The 22,325-nt window shown below is 40.5% G+C and overlaps 1 protein-coding gene across 1 annotated transcript in view; it reads left to right on the plus strand.

Moving 5' to 3' along the window:
• Window positions 1–22,325, plus strand: part of prex2 (phosphatidylinositol-3,4,5-trisphosphate-dependent Rac exchange factor 2) — a 115,989-nt gene that overhangs the window by 33,927 nt on the left and 59,737 nt on the right. Inside the window, exons 9-17 of the mRNA XM_042510369.1 lie at window positions 1,873–2,022; window positions 3,246–3,387; window positions 11,080–11,180; window positions 12,197–12,300; window positions 12,386–12,435; window positions 16,638–16,713; window positions 19,087–19,159; window positions 20,510–20,652; window positions 20,994–21,086. Coding sequence (XP_042366303.1) covers window positions 1,873–2,022; window positions 3,246–3,387; window positions 11,080–11,180; window positions 12,197–12,300; window positions 12,386–12,435; window positions 16,638–16,713; window positions 19,087–19,159; window positions 20,510–20,652; window positions 20,994–21,086 — 932 coding nt within the window. The remainder of the gene's footprint in view (window positions 1–1,872; window positions 2,023–3,245; window positions 3,388–11,079; window positions 11,181–12,196; window positions 12,301–12,385; window positions 12,436–16,637; window positions 16,714–19,086; window positions 19,160–20,509; window positions 20,653–20,993; window positions 21,087–22,325) is intronic.

Here is a 22,325-nt window from a genome sequence, read left to right on the forward strand (position 1 = left end):
TTTGTTACACCCTTAAAGGGAGAGAATCAGAGGTCATGCGGTGAAGCATTTAAAATGTTCTGGAAATAATGATGGAGATTCAGCTTACAGTCAAGAGTTCCTTTTCATTTGCTTTGTTTTTTTAAAACTTTTTTTCTTTAGCCTATATTTGAGTGTTATGTCAGTGTGAAACGAATTTATCCACGATTATTTTAGACAAAAATAGTGATTCTATATGTGATTTAAAGAAAAAGGTCCCTTTTCCTCCTTATCTTCTTTATTAATTACAAAAAACAACAACAAATCATTTTATAGTATGACCAAGAGAGCATTGTATACAGTCGACATATAAACTGCTCTGTCATGTAGGTCAGGCCCATAAGTTGTGATAAAATGAAATGATTGATTTGAAAAGGGCTGTACTCCACTCATTTAAGTTGAATCAGATTTGATTGTTCAATACCAGTGTTTGACTTTTTGTTCCTTTTTTTCCATATAGAGTTTGACAGGGTTTGGTGGGACATTCAGGGTGACAGCAGTAATATAGTAAACAAGTCAAGTTAGCTCTCCGAGCTAATGCGTCCTAACTATGATAACAGATGGATCCGAAATATACAACATTTTTTTTGCCGACACTAGCAAATTAATATCAAGCAAAAGAACTCAGAAACAAACGAAAAAACTGCTCGACTTAAAGAGTTATGTCGACAGATGATTTGAGTTTTCGACACCCAGGGGACATCCCTAGATATGAATGACATATCTTTATTCAGCTATTGAATTGTCTTAAAATAGCCTTAAAATAATAATATAATTATCATGATTAAAATAAAATAGATCTGAAAAAAAAAAACAGCGGGACAACAGGCCTGATGTGATGTGAATGTAATTGTAATTGATCTCCAGTCAGTTACAGTAACAAATGACACAAACTAAACCATCCCTGCTTCAGCTTCCAGAAGGCGGTCAGAAAGCACTTAAAATTTTTTTTAAAAGCATTCAAGTTGAAGTTTCTATTGTAATAATAAAATGTTTGTTTTCATTCCTTCATTGTAACTGGTAATAATAATAATAATAATTATAATAATCGTGTAACACCGTCACACTTTGAAACCATGTTACTTTCTTAGACAGTGATGGTACTGTGAAGTTCTCATACCGGTGCAACCTTAATGGGTTTTTAATCTTAGCTTTTTTAATTTGAAAATTGTATTGTATTAAATTGCAACGTCAGTGCGATTTCGATGAATTGTTCAGCCCAAGCAAAGGTGGTGAATCACAAGTAGCCATTTGCTCTGTGGAAGTATTTTGAACACTGAGTAGTAAATAATGCTGATGGATGGCTCTTCTTCTGCATGTGTGTCCCCTCATTTATCTCATTGAGGGAGAAGAGCGATAATCAATGAGGCACTCAATAGAGAGGCTATGAGGGCCGACACTAGAGATGGGAAAATGAGTCCACAGCGAGTGTTTGCACTAAGATAGAGTACGTTATTTTCAATAGTTTTATGATGGATGTTGTTTTTGGAAAATAGATCACACACTAGTGTATAAAAAAAGCTTTTAATTCATCAGATAATGTGTTGTCTGTTCTGCTCTGTTTCTCCGTCTTTTTCTTTGTGAGTCAAAGTGTTGCTTCGTTTTTTTGCTTCATTTTCTCTGAAGCAAAATGTGCCTTGCTCTGTTTCATGCGGGTAACACTCGCTTACAGTGAACCCGATGTACCAACAGCTCCGTTTACAGTGTCATGATGAGTGCAACCACTGATTGATGGCCCTCCCCTTCAAACATCTCTGAGCCAAAATGAGTCCCAAAAAAAGTGTGTCGTTCCACCCCTCGCGATGAGAAGACTTCATAAAACTAGAGAAGTCAAACTCTGTGTCTGTGTTACAGCTGACTACCACAGCAGCGGGAACATCGTAAACAACGGCTGGAAGATCCACAACACGGCCAAGAACAAGTGGTTCGTCTGCATGGCCAAGACGCCGGAGGAGAAGCAGGAGTGGCTGGAGGCCATCATGAAAGAGAGGGAGCGGAGGAAAAGTAAGAAGGCGCTTCAGTGTATCACTGTCAGGGTGGGGGTCGGTCAGTTAGGGGAACTCATTTCCCATTTTGATTTTTTCTTCTCAACATCTGTCTTGAATCAAATAGCTGAGAATATTTGCTGCGTTTGGGAAAGTCAATACAGAAAAATTTAACCCAACGTCACTTTTCTTCTGCTGCTCTTAGATTCACAAGTATTTAAACCTTTGATTCCTGAGCCAATTATTTAGTTTCTTTTAAAAACATGGGAAAAAGGCAATGAACAACGTGGTGAGAAGTGTTCCACAAATTGCTAGAAATAAGTCAATTCAGGATACTAACTTTTTTCTTTCTTTTAAGATATTTGAGGTGTTTTAGCCTTTGTTGGACAAAACAGTGACAGAGTGAAAGAAGGAGGGGAGGGGGGTGACATGCAGGAAAGGGCTGAAGACAGACAGAAACCTGCGGCCGCTCAGGCAAGGACACAGCCTTTGTACATGGGGCACCGAATAAACGTATTTTTAAAAAAGCTAGGAAAAAATGTCAAGAGAAGAAAAAAAAGCTAGGGGAAAACTGTATTTATAATTATCATAATTCTACATCTAAAATAATCTAACAGAATTATTCTATTTTTGAGCACTTCCTTAAAGTCTTGTTTCTGTTTTTTTTTTTTTTTTTTAAACGAATATTAAGGTAATATTTTTGAACTTTTCACTAATTTCTGGCGAATTCTGGGTCCATTTCTCTTTTGTCATTGCTCATTGCCATCCTCCCATGTTTTTGACAGAAATCAAGCCATTTGTTGAGGTTTCAAAGGGTTAACCTGAATATTGAAAATAGAGTGTGAATCCCAGCCCTGATGAGTTTTGTATCTAAGAGTCAAAGAAAAAGTGAGCGATGTGGTGATACTGTGTGCGTCTTCGCGAACACATTTAAGGTTGTTAAGACAGATTAACAGGTTGTCACTCCTACAAGGGAAACGCATATTTTCTGTTTTTATTTGACCTGTTTTGCGATTGTGTGCATGATAAACTCGTCATAGTGTCATTATTAACGATGCCTGAGAGTATTAGCGCAGACAGTGAGAGGCATGGCTAATTACCTCGTGAAATTAGGAGACATTAACCTTCTCCAGTTAGTAATTGATGTCACATCTAGTCTAGGAGCTGAGTGCAAAGATTATTTATGCCACGATATTGACAGGCGCTTTTGCACCCTCCCTCCCTCCCTCCTCTGCTGTATAGGTCTGAGGCTCGGCATGGAGCAGGATACGTGGGTGATGGTGTCAGAGAAGGGAGAGAAGCTCTACCACCTCATGACCAAGGGTAACCTCATTAAGGACCGTAAACGAAAGCTCACCACCTTCCCCAAGTGCTTCCTGGGAAGGTAAGATCCTTGCCGCTAACCTTGACACTTTGATATGTTCAGTGAGGAAGCTGCTTCAGTACTCTGTGTCACATCAGTGTGAGCTCTGTAACACTAGGCGGGTTTCCATTACAGATGTGAACAAAAATTAAGCGATAGTTTTGAAATGTCGATAAAACTGTGTTTGGACTGTGTTTCCATTGAGTGTGTTGTGCGACTTCTCCTCTCGTGATAACATTCAAAGAAGCATAGAGATGGATATTCAAAACATTAGCAGATTTATTTCTATTGCAGCCACCGCACTAGCCATCATTATTTTCAGTCGGAGGCCACATAGGTGTTTTATGCGAGCGATAATGAAGAGGTATGCCCCCTAATATGTGGGAGCAGACACTTATGAGGGATTTCTGAGAAGTGATAGTCCGCGATTTCGCAGAGGAATTGTAGATTCAAAACGTCCCAATTATTCATTCAACTTTTAAAGAGTTGTGCGATGCAATAACACCTCTTGTAGTTACTGCTGCATCATGCCTGAGGGAGCCAGTTCCTTCTGACAAGTGCATAGCCATAGCATCATGTGACCTGTAAAAGCTAAAAAAGTGTTTTCATCGCAATTTTGTTAAATATGTTTTTTTCGAATTGCCTGAAATACCACCTCATGTGTGCGTAAAAACTTATTTGCAATAAATGGGATGATGTTTCCATTAGGCGTGTTTTATATTCCCAATCTCAATTTACGCAATTGGAGGGTTCATAGAAGCCCACTTTGTGAGGGAGTGAGCACCAAAGTGGATGACTGTGCCGTTACATCAATCATAATACATAATTCTGTGTGTTCTCAGATGTATAGGTCTTTAAATTTGATTAAAAGTGGGAAGAGAGGCCATGTCTAGTGTCAAGGTAGTAATATTAGCACCTACAGCGTATTGTTTTATCTTCAGAGCAGATTACACAGGACACTTTTGTAACATAGATCAGTTTCTCTATCCCTGCTTTCATTTTTTAAATTGGCAAGTGTTTCTAAAGACAGCAGCTGGGAAGAAGAAAGCATCGGCGCCTTTTTTGTTCAGGAGTGTGTTATGTATATCTGCAGCCTCAGTCATGGGAAAATCAAATCCAGCCAGATTTAGCCCATGAATCTTATTTAAGGATTATTGGTGTGGTGTCTGGGGACGGATCGGCCATTGAATGCCAGTCGTAAATCACAGGGAGATATCCCTGTGCGGCTCAGCTGACTGCCTGCTTTCTCTCTCGCCCATGTTAGATTACAATAAGCTCCCTGCTGAGGAATCCATGAGGTAACTGCAGCAGAGGGCCCATTATGCCAGAGGGCAGCTGTGTGTGTGTGTGTGTGTGTGTGTGTGTGTGTGTGTGTGTGTGTGTGTGTGTGTGTGTGGGGGTGTGTGTGTGTGTGTGTGTGTGCGCGCGCGCGTGCCCTGTCTCCTAGAAATAGTGTTTGTAAACAAAAAAATTGAAAAGCATGTTAGTTTTGAAAGGAAATGTAATGCTTAGTGTGTAGAGTGCTCCAGAAATGATTCCTAAAACCCAGGAAATTTGTTAGCATTTTAGCACTCCCGGTTCCCTCCAATTTATCGCCTAACGGTAGCTTTTACTTCTGGCAATTGTATTTAGGCGTCAAAAATCCTGAAGGTTGTGTACATTTGTGAAGATTATGTTGCTGAACAAAACGTGCAAGTATCATAAATGTTTGTTAGCTATGGAGCTTATTTTCAAGAGTAATCCAAAATCCAATGGAAAAATCCCATGGGCTTTTAGACGTGGGAACCTGTGTGATGCTAACTTCTGTGTTGGCCTACAGAGGAGTGTCATCCCTGGGACACTCTGTCATGTTTGCGATAAATACTGTATAATGAGGATATGTTGCTAATTTAGGCACCTGGCAAGGTGCAAAAAAATTCATTGTCTTTGCACACTTGCAATACACTATCCACTTGTAGTTACTACAGCAGTATTTTTTTATTATCACCTTTTTTGGTAAGTGCTTTTTAAGTGCTGTTGCTGCCTAAACCTAGCGCCCTGTTCATATTACAAGGTACAATGCAACAGAGTCACAGTTTGAGTGTTTCTTAAGTCGTCAAAAGCTTGTGTGTGTCTGCTAAACAATGCGCTCCGACTGAGCGTCATCTAAAGTTTGTGTTTGGTCAAAAATAGATTTGTGTTTAGTCAATGATCTGAGCCCCATTTTAACCTCACATTTTGCTGCTCCATTGCGTCCTGGTGTGCACCTCAAGTCACAGAAAGCTAACATAGAGTCAGCTATCTAAGCTAAGTAACACAGAACCACAGCGAGAAACAAAACCATATGATTGGTTAATGCTTCACCATGTCATTGAAGTCCTGAAAAAAAAGTGCTTAACTTTGAATTGCAGCGCGTCACACCTCACCACAGCGACAAGCGTCAGGCGACAGTTTGTAGTTTCATGTCAACAGCTTCCACTAAAATGACTAGAAGCCTGTTGCTGCGTTGCTCACAATTCGAACACAGCATAAGACAAAGACGCAAACCTACATTTTACATGTTGGCCACCCACCCCGACCACCTCCAGCGCTGCACTTAAAGGTAACGTTTCATTAACTCAAAAAATGTTGTTTTTAAACAAAATGCAGGCAGCAATTACATTGTCACCACAGTCTTATTATGAATGCAATTTAGTAATTTAGAAATGTAATTTCGAGTAGACAGTGCAGGTGTGTCTGTCTGTGTAACACGTTCATTGTTTCTTGTCCTTGAGTTTCCACAGTACACTTTCCATGTTTACTTTTCTCGAGTCTAAACATGCCTGTCTACCCTCCACTTGCTGATAGGTGAGAGGATTTACTGTAAAGGGTGCTTTGCTTAAAAAGTCTGTCCTTGATCTATTTTAAGCATGCATGAGTTGATGTCCCCATTTCAGTATTTTGCTTTTATCATATAAGATGTAGATGTCTTGCCTTCATACTGGCTTGCCAGAGTTTCATGCAAGTAAATGAGTAAAAAAGCTGGTTCGAACTGAGTTTGCCCAAAGTTCAACCCTGTCCAGAAACACTAAAAATTCAAATACCTCAAAATCCAATATTAAGGGGGCACAGAATCTAACTGCAGTCAGTCATGTACAAGAGAACCAGAACCATGAGATCCTAAAAACATCTGCTGTGATATGATGCTCTTTTTAAAGTTGTCAAGAGCTGTGGTTCTCAACAAGAGGTCCGGGGGCCGTCAGGGGTCCTTGAGGGAGTTCAAGGGGGAAATGCTGAGTAGTTTATTTTTGATATTTAGTTCATGAGCTTCTGATCATAGTTTTAATCTTCTCCACGATTATATTCCAAACTTTAGCTGACAGCTAAAACTCTGTGTCCACATAGTGTTTTTCTTCAGCAGAAAAGCGGAGGCAGGGAGCTTCATCCCAGCGCTTCATGAAAGAGCACTGCCAGCGTTTTTTTTTAGACGACATGCTGTGTGTGGGTTTTGTTTCCATGACAACGATATCTTGACATCAGCATTAGCCAGCAAGCTAACGTGATTTCGTGATGCTACGTTAACAGAGGGCTGACCACAAAACGTACAACAGTGTGGTGATAAAATCACAACACTAACCAGCAGCATCCAGCGTCCACAGGCTGATCTGCTCCACCAGACCTTATAGGAAACAATTGCAAACAAGATGCTAGCGCTGAGAAAAAAACCCAACAAAAATGCTAGGTGGACACAGGCCTTAAGGATCCTAATTATAGCTAACAAGCAAAATCTTTTCAGATGTAGATCCTTGAATTAGGAGCAATCTTATCAAATGGGGTGGTTGTCTGTGACTGTATGTGTGTCAGTTTTTAGATACCTTGTGGTTAAAAGAACACAATCTTCATTATCTGATAGTATCAAAAGTAAGGCTATTAAAAAATTAGATCTAGAATCAGATTTTTAACCCAAGGCTGCACAGATGAAACAGCAGGGAAGAAAATCAGCTGGTCCTCAACCTGTGACTGTTAAGGTATTCTCTCCAGCAACGAACCTACCACTAGGCATATGTTCAGAAAAGAGAAAACGAAAAAAAAAAATTGTTTGCCTAGGAGTTTTTTTTTCTTATTGCCGTGGTATCAACAGAATAATGTGTCGAAAATTTGTTTTGTTTTTTTATGCTAGTATTGAAGTTTTAAATTCTGGTATTGTGAGAAACCTGGTTCCTTTTATTGAGCCTGAAATTTTTTAACAGAAAATCTTGATGAGATGTCACACCTCTGTCTCTCCTGTGCTGGGAAAGCGCAAAAGCCTGTAATCTCAGACCTTATGTCCATTCCTCCGACATCATGGGAAGCACATACTGTGAGACTTAGAAGGTGACAAAACTGGATCAGGGTAATAAAATCTACAAACATCTGGCTGCAGCCGAAAAAGCTCTCCATGCTTGAACATTCTATGTGAGGGCTTTTTTATAGAGTGATGACACCGTGCAATTTAAAAATCATTGGGAAATAAAATAAAACATTTTCACATGACAGTGTTGGCTAGATGTTATTTAAACCACCCTTCTATCTTGACTCTTGTAATCCCGTTACAAATTTTCCTTGTAAACGCCTTACTACTTTTTAAAGTGACCTGTGTTTTCCATTTGTTTTAAATTTTTACGGAGATGTTTTGACTGGTTATAATCACGCTGAAAATCATCCGAGTTTAAACGGTCACTTCAAAATCCCTGTTATTTTTAAAAATAACAGAGAAAGAGAGAGAAAAAAAACAACCAGAAAGTTAAGTTGGGCATAGTTGTGGCCATGTTACATCGCCTGGTGGTTTGAAATGAGGAGTTACTTTCTCCATTGGTCCATGCAGACAACACCAGATCCTTTGCGGTCTGGAGGAGGAATGGATCTGTCAGCTAAAAAGATTAAAAGGATCAAACTTTGGCCATATCTGGGCACATCGTTGATTCTGAAGAGATTGTATGGCGAGAAAGCAGCTCAGGGAATCTCCTTGTGGAAACCTATCCCGCTATATACAGCTAGGCCAACACCTGGATGACCACTTGTGGTTGTAAAGAATCCTCTCGCCCCGCTGTACTTCCTCTGTCTCAGATGATTATGGAGATGATTACATGTAGGCGTAATTGGTGAATTGGAACCAGCATGGTATGTCTCTGATGAAAGCCACATTGCCTATGGCTTCGGCTCAGCCCACTCCCTCCATTGTGAAACGCTTGTGTTCTCTTTCCACGCCTCCTCTTTCTCTTTTTGATTCTTTTTTTTTTTAAAGGCCTAAGGCTATTTTTGGGTCTCGGGCTCCTCCCCTTTAAGTGGTATGATCATTTGTGGTTCGGTTCCTGCAACAGTGTAATTCATCAAAGAAAATGTGTGTGACAGCCACCTAGCTTGCAGTTATCATTCAATTTTAAACCTGCCTGGAATAAACAGAAAAACAAAAGAAATTCAAAATGCGGGTCTTTTTCTGCACATGACAGACAATAGTGTCTGCTTGTTGTGATAGATGTTGATGAAAAGCCCTTTAAGAGCTCAATGAAAAGGTTAGACATCCTGTAAGAAATTCCCTTTGTCTTTGTCAGCCTCCGCTCTTTCTTTTTGACATTACTTGGAATCCACCTTTTGGCTCTTTCAGCACACAAATGATACTTTTAAGCCGAAACTGAATAAAAAGACAGCTTTTACTGCATGTGGGAGTAGACAGCATTTTGTACGTAGAGCAGGGAGACATATTCAAACAACAGTTAATATACTTTACCGTTATTGCACAATAGATAGTGTCTGGGTTTTATTATTGTAATATAGTGCAATAGTTTGACATTTTGGGAATTCCACTCTTTTTTGCTTTCTTACTGATAAGAAGATTGATATCACTCTCACGTCTGTCCACCAAATGCAGCTACAACGAGCAGCTGGCAAGCTTAGCATGGAGGTAGGAAACAAGAGGCAACAAAATCCTCTTACTTGCACCTCCAAAGGTCAGTAATTCCTACTAGGGCTGTAGTAAACCATAGAAAATCTTGGTTGACAGAAATTTTACCAACTCCTCATACCAATCAGCTAAATACTCCTCATACCAATCAGCTAAATATATATATATATATATATATATATATATATATATTCATGTTATTTTAATTAAATTAGACTGGTAGCCACCAAGTCTAATAGATGTAGTTCTGCGTTCAGGCAAGTGGAATTCCTCATGCAGTAGTCTGATCAAGCAAGTGGAAAATACCACAAATGTCACTTACATGTACAAGTCCTGAATAACAACTGCCATTTCCTGTGAGGGAAAAAGCTTTGGTGGACATGCAGCCTTATTAAAGTAAACAAGTGTTACTAGTGTCCGACCAATGACAAGAGCATGTCGGCCAAACAATCGTCAACCGACCAGAAGATGTTAGCCCTAATCACCTTAATGTATGATCATTATGTGACATTGTGCTATCGCCTTTTTTCCAACTTTCCAAACAAGTAAGAGCGGTACAAACAAAAACAACGTTAATACAGAAATCCCATGTGAATGAATTAATAGATCTTTTTACTTTGGCAGAACATTTTAGTGTTCATTTAGGACTCACATCTCTCATAATTAGAAGTTCAAAGAAAAATCACTTGTTTGTGAGGGCCTTTAAAGGCTCAGTTAAAGTAAGTGAAGAGCAAACACCAATAGTCAGAATCTCAAATGATTCATCCGTTAAGTTTTGAGTCTTAAATGTACGGCTTTCAGTTGCATGGAACTGTTTATTACACATGTGACCCTGATCCGTTCGAGGCCATGAGAACTGCAACGTCCAAACTTTCACTGTGTTTTTCCTTCCATGGTTAAGGTACAGAGGTTGACAAATTGACGTTGTTATAGACTTGTGTTTTTCCCCTGTGGTCTGTTGTGGAGAGAAAAAACGCCAAGGGTGAGTGGTTAAAGAGTGACGGACGGAGGTGGGGTGTTTGGTCAGTTGTTTCTCTGAAAGCGTTTGTAATTGCCCCTGTTGGCTCGATGCTGACACCCGACCACCTCCGTCATGGCCTGGAAGTCAATTCCACAGGATTCCAGTGGTGCTGCTGGCTGTGTTTGTTTGTCTTTTGTAGGGAGACAGGACATTGAGGATGTAATCTGATAGGCCACTGCCACTCTGCCTGTCCTCTTTCTCTCTTCTTATTTTGTCCTCTTTCTCTCTCTCTCTCTCAATTATGGAGCATTATCCCATTTAGCTCATTCAGGCCCTTAGAAGATGGGATGCTGTGTTTGTTGAACTGGCAGTTTGTTTGTTTCCTGTTCACTGTTGTAAATGATGCAGAGCAAAACATTCTGGCAGTTTCCATCATGAACTTCCCAAGATCCAATTAAACTGTTCGGATTTCATCCTGTTAGATCCTTGATCGAAAAATAAATAGAATTAACCCAGACAAAACAAACTAAAGCCTAGTGGTTGTTTTAACAAACATGTGGCCCCCAGTAATAAATAAATCATCCTTTTTTTTGCCAAGATGGTTTTTGTTGCCACAGTTGCATCAATTTAGAGTAAGTGTCTGTAAGGCTCTCTGTAATGATGGCAAAGGCCACCACTTTTTTCCAGTTCACAGATTATCAAGGGTGAATTCAAACCTCTCTCCGCTGATCAGGCACCCTCCCTTTTATGGTGTGATGGGACTTCCCGTGGGTATTTTGTATTAGTTTGTTGTGTTATCCCTGAGTGAGCATGTGCTTCATTATGTTGGTGTTGTCTTTTGTGTTTTCCCCAGTGAGTTCGTGTCTTGGCTGATGGAAATCGGTGAGACAGGCAACCCAGAAGAAGGGGTTCACCTGGGTCAAGCTCTGCTGGAGAATGGCATCATCCACCATGGTCAGTTTTCCTGATATTGGTTCTTTATTTTCTCTTACTATAAACCTGCCTCATCATCCTCTGCTGTTTTCTGTCTATAACCAAATCTACCACAGTCTAATTTACGTCATGCTGCACTGTGTAGAGCATGAAAAGCATGTCATTGCCTGACCTAACGTCCAGCCGTATCTAATGAATGTTCCTCATTCAACAAGCAGTTTCACAACACTTTCACTCCCGGGCTTGAGCCTACAATGCAGACACAGCTGTCTTATTTATGTCTTAGCAGGTGTCCCATTTAAACACCCCCTTGACACAATGTTTAGGTAAGGGATTATAAATGTTAATCTCTTCCCGCTGTAATGTTTGTGTAATATTTGCTCCGTGGCTGTTCTGTGGCTTTAGGTAACAAGTGTATTTGGTGCATGAGGCTTAAGCTGGCTAATGCTTTGCATTCACACTAAATTGCGCATACTGCTCTGCATGTTTTTTTTTCCTCAAAAGAGTACGGCCTCAAGCCAAGTTGTATCTTGAATCACTTGGGGGTGCTTTATTGCTTCCTCACAGAGAAATGAGATTGGGCTTTTGAGTCGTTCCTGACAGAGTAGACTAACTCCGAGCCCCTCTGAGCTCTCTCCCAGTGCTGTTAGAAGTGCCCATGTGGAAAACGATAGAATATCTTTTCATAAAAACCTTTAATGGAACCCGCACGGCTGCAGCCAAGAATACAGAGCCAACTGTTATTACTGTTTTGGAGGGCCTTCGACAAAGTCCCCTAGAGCAAGAGGAGCAGGGAGTTCTGAGCAGCTGTGTTATCTGTGACCACACTGTATGAGGTTTGAGTCCTCCTCTTGTCTGGAAAGCTTGTTTCACCATGCAGTCCTGCTTGGCTTGAATATGTTTTTAAACCTCTTATACTTTCAGATATGAAGCAAGAATAATAACACCCCTCTGGGGTTTGAGGCTTTATTTTTTGGTGTTTCATTCGGGCACTTCTCCTTTCAGAAACCTACTCAAGTTCTGAATTACATTTTCAGTCACAGACAAACACCAGTTCAAGCCTGAGCCTGTGCTGTATCGGTTTCGCTACGACGACGGCACCTACCACCCCAGAAGTGACATGCACGATGTGATATCTAAGGTAACAGAGAGCCTAAGTTAATAAAAATCACATTTAGCACTTCTATCACTGACCTAATCAAAATCTCTATACTTGTTTTTCTCAGGGTGTTCGGCTCTTCTGCCGTCTTCACAGCCTCTTCACTCCAGTCATCAGGTAGGCTACCATTTTCTCTCAACAACCCAACCAGGTGGGGCCCCAGTAGCTTAGCATCTGTCTCTTAGTCCTAAAAATAACTCCACCACAAAGCAGTTGGAGTAAAGAAATATCACAATGAACTATGAGCTCATTGTTTTTAAAGAGGAGCTGACTTAAGAGGAGTTGACACAGATGGTGATGGAGTGTGGCGGGGCCTGTGGGTGATCAAGCTCGGCAGGTTTTATCTGCCCGGTCTCAAAACACAGATGTGGTGAGGAAGATTGAGTCTATCAGATGTTATAAGTGGTTTGGGTGCATGTGTGACACAGATAAATGGCTAACATTGAGATGAATCTCTCTTGCTGCTTTTAAGAGTTCATTTTCAGCATTTAATAGCACGTTGTCACAGACACAAGGGCTCATTCTTAAAATAGGTGTTGTAGCAGTGAGCAGTCCCAACTCAAGGTCCATTTATCAGCTTTTCCTGAGGCTTTCGACCAAACAGATGGTCCTCATCTGCATGAAAGTTTGATCATATTAATAGTACTTTACTAAACAATCCCAACTCAAGGCCCTTTACCTAGCTTTTTCTGGAGTTTTCAACCTTATCACATGGTCTTCCATTGAAAGTTGCGGTCAAGCCTGAAAGCGATAGTGAGAAGCAAAGCAATGAACTGCTGTGGATGTGGGCAGTGGCAAAATTTTTGCCACCTAAAAAGCCAGCAACAAAATTCAAATTAAAATTAAACTATACTGCTTAGCTTCTGTGGTGGTACAAACTCTGGATATTCTGAATGCCATTTATGTATAAATACCTGATACAACCCCATTTAAAAAAATCAGCTTTGTTTTTGACTTTAGCCAACATGGATCAGAAGTCCTAAAAGTGCTATTAATATTTTAACAGCTACTGATGTTGCATCTCTGTTAAAACTAAGCAAACTCAATTTCAAACTCGAGATTGTTGTTTTGGCCCTTTTTCTTCATTGAAACCTACAGGTAATTTTGTGTCATTCACTTGGCTCAAACTATTCATCACACATAAAAACTAATTTCTGTTATAAAGCATTTCAAAGGGCCACTCAGTTACAATACACAGGTCTTACACATTTCACTGAGTGTGACTGACAGCATATTGATCCTTCTCTCTGAAAGGCCTGACACGGAGTCATGCTGCAGGAGGCTAACAGTAATTCCAATTCTTCAGCATCCAAAATGGTGCAAAATAGCGCTGTTGTTTTGAAAGTTTCAGTGCTAAAGTCGGAACTTCTGTTTACCATCTCATGTCATTCAGATACACACTTGGAATGATAAAACTAAGCTCCCAGTTAGTCATCTTATCGGGGTAATTAGTGTAAACAAATGAAAGCAGAAAAATCCAGCATGCTCATGAAATAGTCACTAAAACCAAAATGTGAAACAGGTGTTTTCTGAGCAATTCTGGCACATGCGATGAAACATCCTTTTGTCTAACAGAGTTAGAAGTGGAGCAATCTCATTTTATAGGAGTAATTTGCTGGCATGCTTTGGTTTTCAGTGTTGTTTTTGTAAAACTCCATTTGAACAGTGTGTGAGGAGCAGGCTGCTAATGTGTTTTACCGCAAAGCACAGCATCAAGGTTGCCTGTTTATGCTGGATCTCAAATGGCCTGGAGAAAAGCTTTAATTTCACACCAATAAAACTGTGCCATAGCTGGAAGGGGGCACGCTGAACCTGCATGTTTCCAGCATAGACACTTCTCCGTATTTCTGTTTGATCCAACTACTAAAAGCCTAAAGGCTGATTTTGTATGTGTGTGTGTGTCAGCATTTAGTCCATCGGCATTTGTGTCGAGGCCAAACCTCTTGACGTAAAAGCTCTTGTTGGTGTACTAGAGTCGAGTGTGTTGTTAACCAGTGTATCTGTGCAGTGTGTTCTCACTGAGAGCCCGGTACAATGCATCACAGGGCCTGGGAATGCCAGAGTTTAATTGGAGCAACCAGCCCTTGCCTAATTAGGTATAATTTCCTGGCAGAGTGAGAGAGATGAAGAGAAGGGGGGAACGTACACTATGCAACCCCGACACAGCCTCTGAGCCCCCCTCACACCCCACTGTCCTCACTAGAAAAGCTCCAAGGAATCTGATTGTGCAGTTTGAAATGTCCACTCCTGGCTAATAATTGGTACACACTATTATGCGTTTAATAAAGCAATGGGGATCATTTTATAGACCTTAGCTTGCTTTATGCAAACAAATCTATTTCACTTTTATGGAAAATCCTTGAAAGGCCAAGCACTAATCAAAGGATAAGACTGACGTTATCAAGCATTATATTAGAAATGATAACTTACATATTAAAGGGTAAAGAGAATACAGAATATATGGAGTCCAGTTATAAATTATATAAATAATTTAGATTTATCAGACAATCAAGTGAATGACTAATTTCTGTGGACCATGTCTTTTAAATACTTGTCATATTCAGCATTTATTGCAATTAATGTACTTTATTTTGCATAGATTACCATTTATTAGTATATGCTAGTAAAAGGGCCTTGGGTTGCTTTGTGAAGTACTAGATGATCAAACTTTCATGCAGATGAGGAACATCTGTTTGGTCGAAAGCGTCAGGAAAAGCTGATAAGTGGACCTTGAGTTGGGACTGCTTACTGCTACGACACCTATTTTAAGAATGAGCCCTTGTGTCTTGTATTGATTTTTTGTTTCTTGTATTCTTTCTCTTTTGTTCTGTATTAAGATAGTAATTATGTGTTAAGTGTTATATGATTGCTAAAAGTGGTATTTTATTGCATGACTGAAAATAATGTAATGAGAAGACATTTTCACATAGAGAGGCTGCAAACTCACATAATACAGCGAAGGTCACTCATAAATTATCCTCACACAGAATGGAAAAACTGGCATTTCAGTTCAGCGTCTGATAAATATTGACAAGTATTGTTCATTATGCTGATGAGTCCTCGAGAAACTCGATATTTCTGGATGCATCCGCAGGATTTTCAAAATAACTAACGCACTGTACTTGAGTAATTCATCAAGACCGAAACAGTTTATTAAATCTTGAACTTTCAGCATCCTCGGAATAAAATATTCTAAAGAATGATTTGAAAACATTTGCCATCATCATCCATTTACCCCCAACAAATTGTCAAAGCAAACTTTCTTCTTTGGACAGCAAGTTAGAAAACTACCTCTCTGACCTTTCCCTCTGTTACTCTTCAAACTGCTGTTTCCTCATGCTGGACATATGGCTGCCCACTGGACCGCTGTTTACCCCCCATTTTTCACTCTGACAGCCTCACTGTGCACCAGCCGCTGTCGCCCCAATCTCCCTTTCTCTGGTATCCCATTCAGGGGGAAACAGGGTTTCTATTGCCTCTTCTGGTCCTTCTGCTTAATGCATGGCACGGCAGGGCAACGTGCCTCACCAGCTAATACCAACACTACCGACCTCATCAGAGACCAACGCAGGCTGTCAAATACAGTTACGCAACAGAATGTTCCATTGTGGAGGAAACAGGGCAGCGTTCGGCCTCTCACGCTTCGCTTTCTGAACAGCTCCAGACAGCTGAGATTGGACTTTAACTTGGCCCACATGTCATGTTTGACTTGTCTGAACTGTGTGTGTGCAAGACAGGCATGTGTATGTGCGGTTGCTTGTGTGTCTGAGTGAGTGTTTGCATGTGGTGTAAGTGGTGTAAGTCACGGTGGTTCTGGACTTTCCCGGCCTGCAGCTCGGCCCCTGCGTGTCCCCGGGGAGGCCCCCGTGTTCATGGGAAAGTCACGGCTCCATTTCAGACGACATTCTCGGGGTTTGTGTGCGGCAGTGGGGGTAACACTGAGAACAGCAACGCCAGACGGACATGGGGCACCCCGGGGCCAAACACCACAGGGACCGTTACCAGCCATACCCGGAGGAATGCTGTTGTGCTGTCACCAACTGTCAGAAACACACTCAGATTTATGATGCAACTGCCAGTGCTTGAAAAGTGACCACGCCCTGCTGACAGTGGGAATTATTAGCCCTCTTTCAGCCTCTTTCTCTTATTTGTTTTTAAATAGACTAAGGAATTACTACTCCACATGTTCACCATCTGGATTTATTACAGTTTAAGTGAATTACAGAGTTGAATGGTAACCTGGCGCAGTCCAAGTTTAAAAGTGAAATTTTGTTTTCATAATCCTTCTCAAGAGGTTTTCTGCTTTTCTGCCCATGCAGGGATAAGGACTACCATTTGCGGACCTACAAATCAGTGGTGATGGCCAACAAGCTCATAGACTGGCTTATTGCACAGGTAAACTCAAATTTTTGCCTGATGAAAGACAGAATTGTCCACTCGTTACACTCTGTTTTCATCTTTAGAGTCACACATGAGCAAAATTTACACTGGCAAACATTCACCTCCCGTTCAGTTCCATTTAATGCAAGCAGAGGGGCAAATTAAACGTTTGCATCCATTGGCAAAGCAGACTCACATCTTTGCATCATGTGAAGTTCAACTTTGGTGAACTTTGACTGGCAAAGTCGCAACCTCAAATAATTGCTAACAAGTATGTGTAGAGGAGATTTTGATTGTTGCCATGTTTAACCAGCTCATATTATGTGATACTGGCCGTGAAGATACAAACTGCTCATCATGAGAAATGCTGCCTGGATAGCAGTGAGTCGGAAAATGGACAAAGTAAGAAAATGAAAAATCTACCAATAACATCACATTTCATGGTATTTATTTGCAAGCCAACTAACATTAGCCAGAAAGCTAGCTTTCCACAGCCATCACATCAGCCACTGCCCACATTCAGCATGAACATCACCTCAGCAGGTGATAGCAACTGGCCTGCTTTTGTTATTGATGGACTGTTTCTTCACTTTGATTTCTGTGGAGGAGGGGTTTTGAACCTGACTAGCATGTCAACAGAGACAGTTTTTATTAAGTCCAAACTGATATGTAGCCGTGCCAACAAACCTGATTTGGTGTGATTTTAAAGAGTCGAGTGGAGCCAAGTAAAACAAATTACAGTGTTTGGCAAAAGTAAGAAGACGTCAGTTTAGATCATCCTCAATAGCAGTGTCTATTTTGTTAATAGGGCTCACCATTTTTGGCACACTGCTCGACAATGGCTTGACAAATGTGTTAGTCCCATCTGTGGCGCTGATTGGTAAATCACGTCTGCCCTGCAGTACTCATTGGTAGTTTTTATGCCTCTGAGCCAGTGATAGCCATGGCTTTGCATCTATATTTATGAGCGTGATCAAGAATGCCTTGAGGGAATAAGTTTGGTACAAAGGTCCACTTGGGCTCAAAGATGAAATGATTAGAATTTGGTGGTCAAAGGTCAAGGTCACTGTGACCTCATAAAACATGCTTTTGACCATAAATAAAGATTTCATATGCTAAATTTCACACAAATGTCTAATATGATAAAACAATGACATGATGGCATGGTATTTTATATCCAAAAGGACAAAGTTTAGCTTTACTGTGACATCAGAATGTTTTGCAATAACATTTTCTTGGCTGTTATTTAACATCATAATTCAGGAACAGAAGAGGAGACATTACTAAATTGGTGACACTAATCTTGGGTGTCCACCTTGATTTTGTGGCGATTGTGTAGATTTTCTGTGCTGCTGGGTTGAAGCATCCATGTTTTAGAATGTGTAGCTTCTTTGCAGCAACATCCATATCTGAAGCATTGTCTACCGTCATGGCTACATGTGAGTCTGGACAGACATGACTGTAAACTGTAACTGCAACTTCTCTGGTTTGTGGAGGCATTCAACCACGAGGCGGTAATTCTAGTTTATTTTAACTGAGAAACCACTGTTATGTCTTGATGCCAGACAAATAGTCAACTCGAACTCAGTGGAGTGGGCGGATTTAAAGGTTTGGAGCAAGGCAACCCCAATATAGCTTCATCCACAGTAAAGAATGAGCAATATTATTGTTAATCAACTTTTAAGTGGAAGTAACAATATGATTATACATTGCAGAGTCAAACATAATGTTGTCCAAATTAGTGATTCCAAGAAGTAGTCATTCAGAAAGTCTTTTTTTTTTTTTAATTATTACATAACATGAAGCATAATCAGTCAATTGGATTATACAGTTTTGCAGGCCACTTCAAATGTGCAACAAAGGAAACAAACTGAGACAACAAAGCGTTTCTTGCCATCAGATTGGGGGCTCTCAGCGGAGCCGAAAGGAAACGAAGAAAGAAAGGCAGAATTGATTCGACAGCTGAGCTTTATTGACTTTGACAGGAAGCTTTGAGGCTGACAGATTGATAGTTCTGTCCGGGATGACAACAAAGAAATGAAATGTATATGGCCCCAACCCCAGAATCAATGGCAGACATCACATGTTTGTGTATGCATGAAAGTGAATGTGTGTGTTCTTACTCCTTCAGTGGGACTTCAAGAGCTGTCACACTTTGCCGTCCAGACATGATTTTAGCTGTGTTCAAGTGCAGAGTAGCTCTGCTGGGCTTTTGGATGCAGGAATATGGGGTATGGGGGGGGGGGTGCTCGCTAAACATACAATGCCCTTTGTTCTGTCTCTCTTTTTCTTTTTTCCTCTTATTCTGATTTACATTATCCACTCTTTTTGCTTGAACTTGTCTCCTTTCTGCACTGCATCCACTTTCTCATGTTTTGTTTGGTGCAGGGAGACTGCAGGACCAGGGAGGAGGCGCTGATCTTGGGGGTGGAGCTGTGCGACAATGGCTTCATGCACCACGGTACGGCACTTTACACCGCTGAGGAATTTAACAGACCAAAAAAAAATGTCTCATCCCGCTGTTCACAAACCGTGGAATCCTCTCCATCATTGACTAAATAAGAGTTGAATGCTTCGGAGAAACCGCACAGAGGGCGCCTGGCATTTAGCATCCTGTTTTAGAACACAACCACTCTTGTTCTCTTTCCACTTCTACTTATAATCCCTTTGACACGCAACAGGAATAGAAGTTTTTTTCCAATCCAGTGAATGAATTTGTATGTGTGCATGTGTGTGCGTGTGGTTAGGGGCTACGGCTGTATTCACGCATACTATCATTAACTTCATGCATACTTGTGTGACTTAACCAAGTCCAGGGTACACGCATGGTTCGCTTTAGTTGTGAGAACTTGGCGGATAACACATGGATGTTTGTCAGATTAACTGCAAAAATGGTCAGTAGCCATGGTTACAATTTGTTTGTGCGAGTCAGGCTTGTTTTTAACTCTGCGCCTACCTAATGCCAAAGTCCACATCATACACACTACAGTATGAGTCACATCGTGTCTCCTTGTACCTTCGTGATGTAACTGCTAGAAGCTACCCACAGTTCAAGCCTTGCACTACAAACTACCAGCACATCTATGGAAAATACAGTAACGGTCACAGCCATCAAACTTCCTTTCACATCCACAGCCGTCAGGGTAATTTTACCATTCATGCCAGTAAGCTATTTGGCCTGACAACGTTGCTATTAAACCTATCGGTTCTATATCTGATCTTGAGGGGAATGAAGTGAATGTTAGTAGGTATCTAATTCTACTTCTATTGCTACTTCTTCCATATTATAGCCTTTTAATGCATTTTCTGCCATTCCACACTGCCCTTAGTTTTCATTTTTTTCCCTGCAGTTTATCATAATTTTTTGTCAGTCACGTGATAGTTTTGAGGATCAGAACAGTTCAAAACTAAACTCTTGCAAAAATGCATCACCATGAAAAAGTTACAGCAGATTTAATATTCACTGTGATGGATTTCAGAACTCAAGTGAGTTTTAGAAGTCTCCTCATTGATTTTAATCCTATTTTAATAGAAACCAACGCCTTGCTGGAACAGCTGAAAAAATCATCCAAGAATCAAAAACAGTATCAATAAATAAACTCTCTGAACAAAACTTTTGAAATTTGTCAGCAAAACTGCTTTTTATACATGATCTGTAGATAAGGGGCTAAAACTTTAAAATATCCTGGTAGGAAACTTCGTCTAAAAAAGCTATTTGCCAAAAATGTGATTATTCAGCTACTTTCATTTCAGCAGTTTGTTTGTTTTTCTGACTTTTAGTCACTCGTGACTTTGTTGTTACCTCCTTCAGTGTTGGAAAAGAGTGAATTCAAGGACGAGCCTTTGTTGTTTCGGTTCTTCGCTGACGAGGAGATGGAGGGCTCCAACACCAAACACAAACCTATGAAGCATGACCTGAAAATAGTTGAAAACGTCATCTCAAAGTCTCTTCTGGTGAGTGCTCACTAATAGTACTCCTTCGTGGCTTATTGATTGATTAGCTCTCAGTCTGTCTAACAAGCTATAATGTACCCACAACTCAGAACAAACCGAAGGCACAGTAAATCATTAGCAAGCACACAGCTGTGAGAAGCAAAAAAGTCATAACTCTGCAAAAGTCCATTTTATACCTCAGTAAGCATTCTTTTCCAAGGAGTGAGCAAATACTACTATGGCTGCTATCTGTTTGTACCAGTATCTGCTTCTGGTGTTTGTGCTCTGTGAAAATGTCTCGGTCTGCTGGCTTGGGATTTTGCTGATGGGAGACGTGCCGTTTTTTTTTTTTTTTTTTACAGATAAGGCCCAGTGATGGAGGCTACGGCTTTACCCTGGAGGAGAGGAACAGAGTCCCCATCATCAAATCTGTAGAGAAGGGCTCACCCGCTGAGGTGAGAATGCACCCACATGGATGAATTACTGAATGGGCCTATCCGGCACAGGCCCCCTGGCCTTCATCCCCAAAATGTCACTCAAATTAACACATTGATCAGAGAGAGAACCAAGTTCCCTCAAAGGGACACAAAAGAACTACAAAGAGACACAAAACTGCTAGAAAGAGACACAAATTAATTTCAAAGAGTAACTAAATGACCAAAATAGACACAAATGTACCTCAACAACACATAAATTGACCTTTTAAAGAAACACAAAACAACAAAAAGCTATGCATAGGTACTACAAAGAGACACAAAACTCCTAGAAAGAGACACAAAATGACTTCAGAGACACAAAATGATTTCAAAGAGTAACTAAATAACCAAAAAAGACAGAAATATACCTCAAAGACACACATTGACCTTTAAAGAAACACAAAACAACAAGAAGCTATACAAACGATCTCGAAAGAGACACAAAACAATTAGAAAGAGACCAAAAACAACTACAAAAAACAGAAATTACCAAAAAACAGGACATATATGTTTATTTAACAAATTGATATTCATATTCAAACTGAGTCCTTTCTAAGTGGATATACATACTGTACAGATCCATGTAAGCTTTCTGTAACGTAAAGTAGGCCCCAACATCTGAAGGTGTTTTGGCTTTGTGCCGCTAAGACTCTGATTCAGCGTATCCCCTTTGTCACTTAACATCCTCCTGCTGTATTTCATTTGGTTTTCAAGAAGTTATTCTGCAAGGCTGTGATGCCTTTAAAGTAGATGAGCTCCAGTTAGCAGAAGCCTTTTGTTGTTAAAATGTGGTTCGGTCATCAGTCATTCAAAAAAATCTAAACCTCTAACCTGCTTTATGGTGATGAACACGGATGCTAACATTAGAAGAATTTTCATGCAGAAATAGAGCGCATTAAAGGGCGCCATATTTTTGAGGTCTCCTTTGGTGTTTAGCTTTGATCTGCTGGATGAAAATGGGACAGAAGAGTTTGTGGGCAAATGTGATCAATCTGAGCACACGACCCATAATTCCCTCCAGCCCTGAAGTAGCACTGAATGCGCCTGGAAGGTCTGGATTGCATAGAGACTAGGGTTGTGTGTGTCTGGATTTAAATATTCAGGCTGAGACAATGAAATCCGCAACAGGATCCAGCTGTATACTCGTAGATAAAAGTCATCCTATGACTCGGAGCGTGTGCTCTTTTCTTTGTGATATATAGAAATCCTTTGGGAGTA

The sequence above is a fragment of the Plectropomus leopardus genome, chromosome 21 (genome assembly GCF_008729295.1).
Source record: "Plectropomus leopardus isolate mb chromosome 21, YSFRI_Pleo_2.0, whole genome shotgun sequence".
Lineage (NCBI taxonomy): Eukaryota > Metazoa > Chordata > Actinopteri > Perciformes > Serranidae > Plectropomus > Plectropomus leopardus.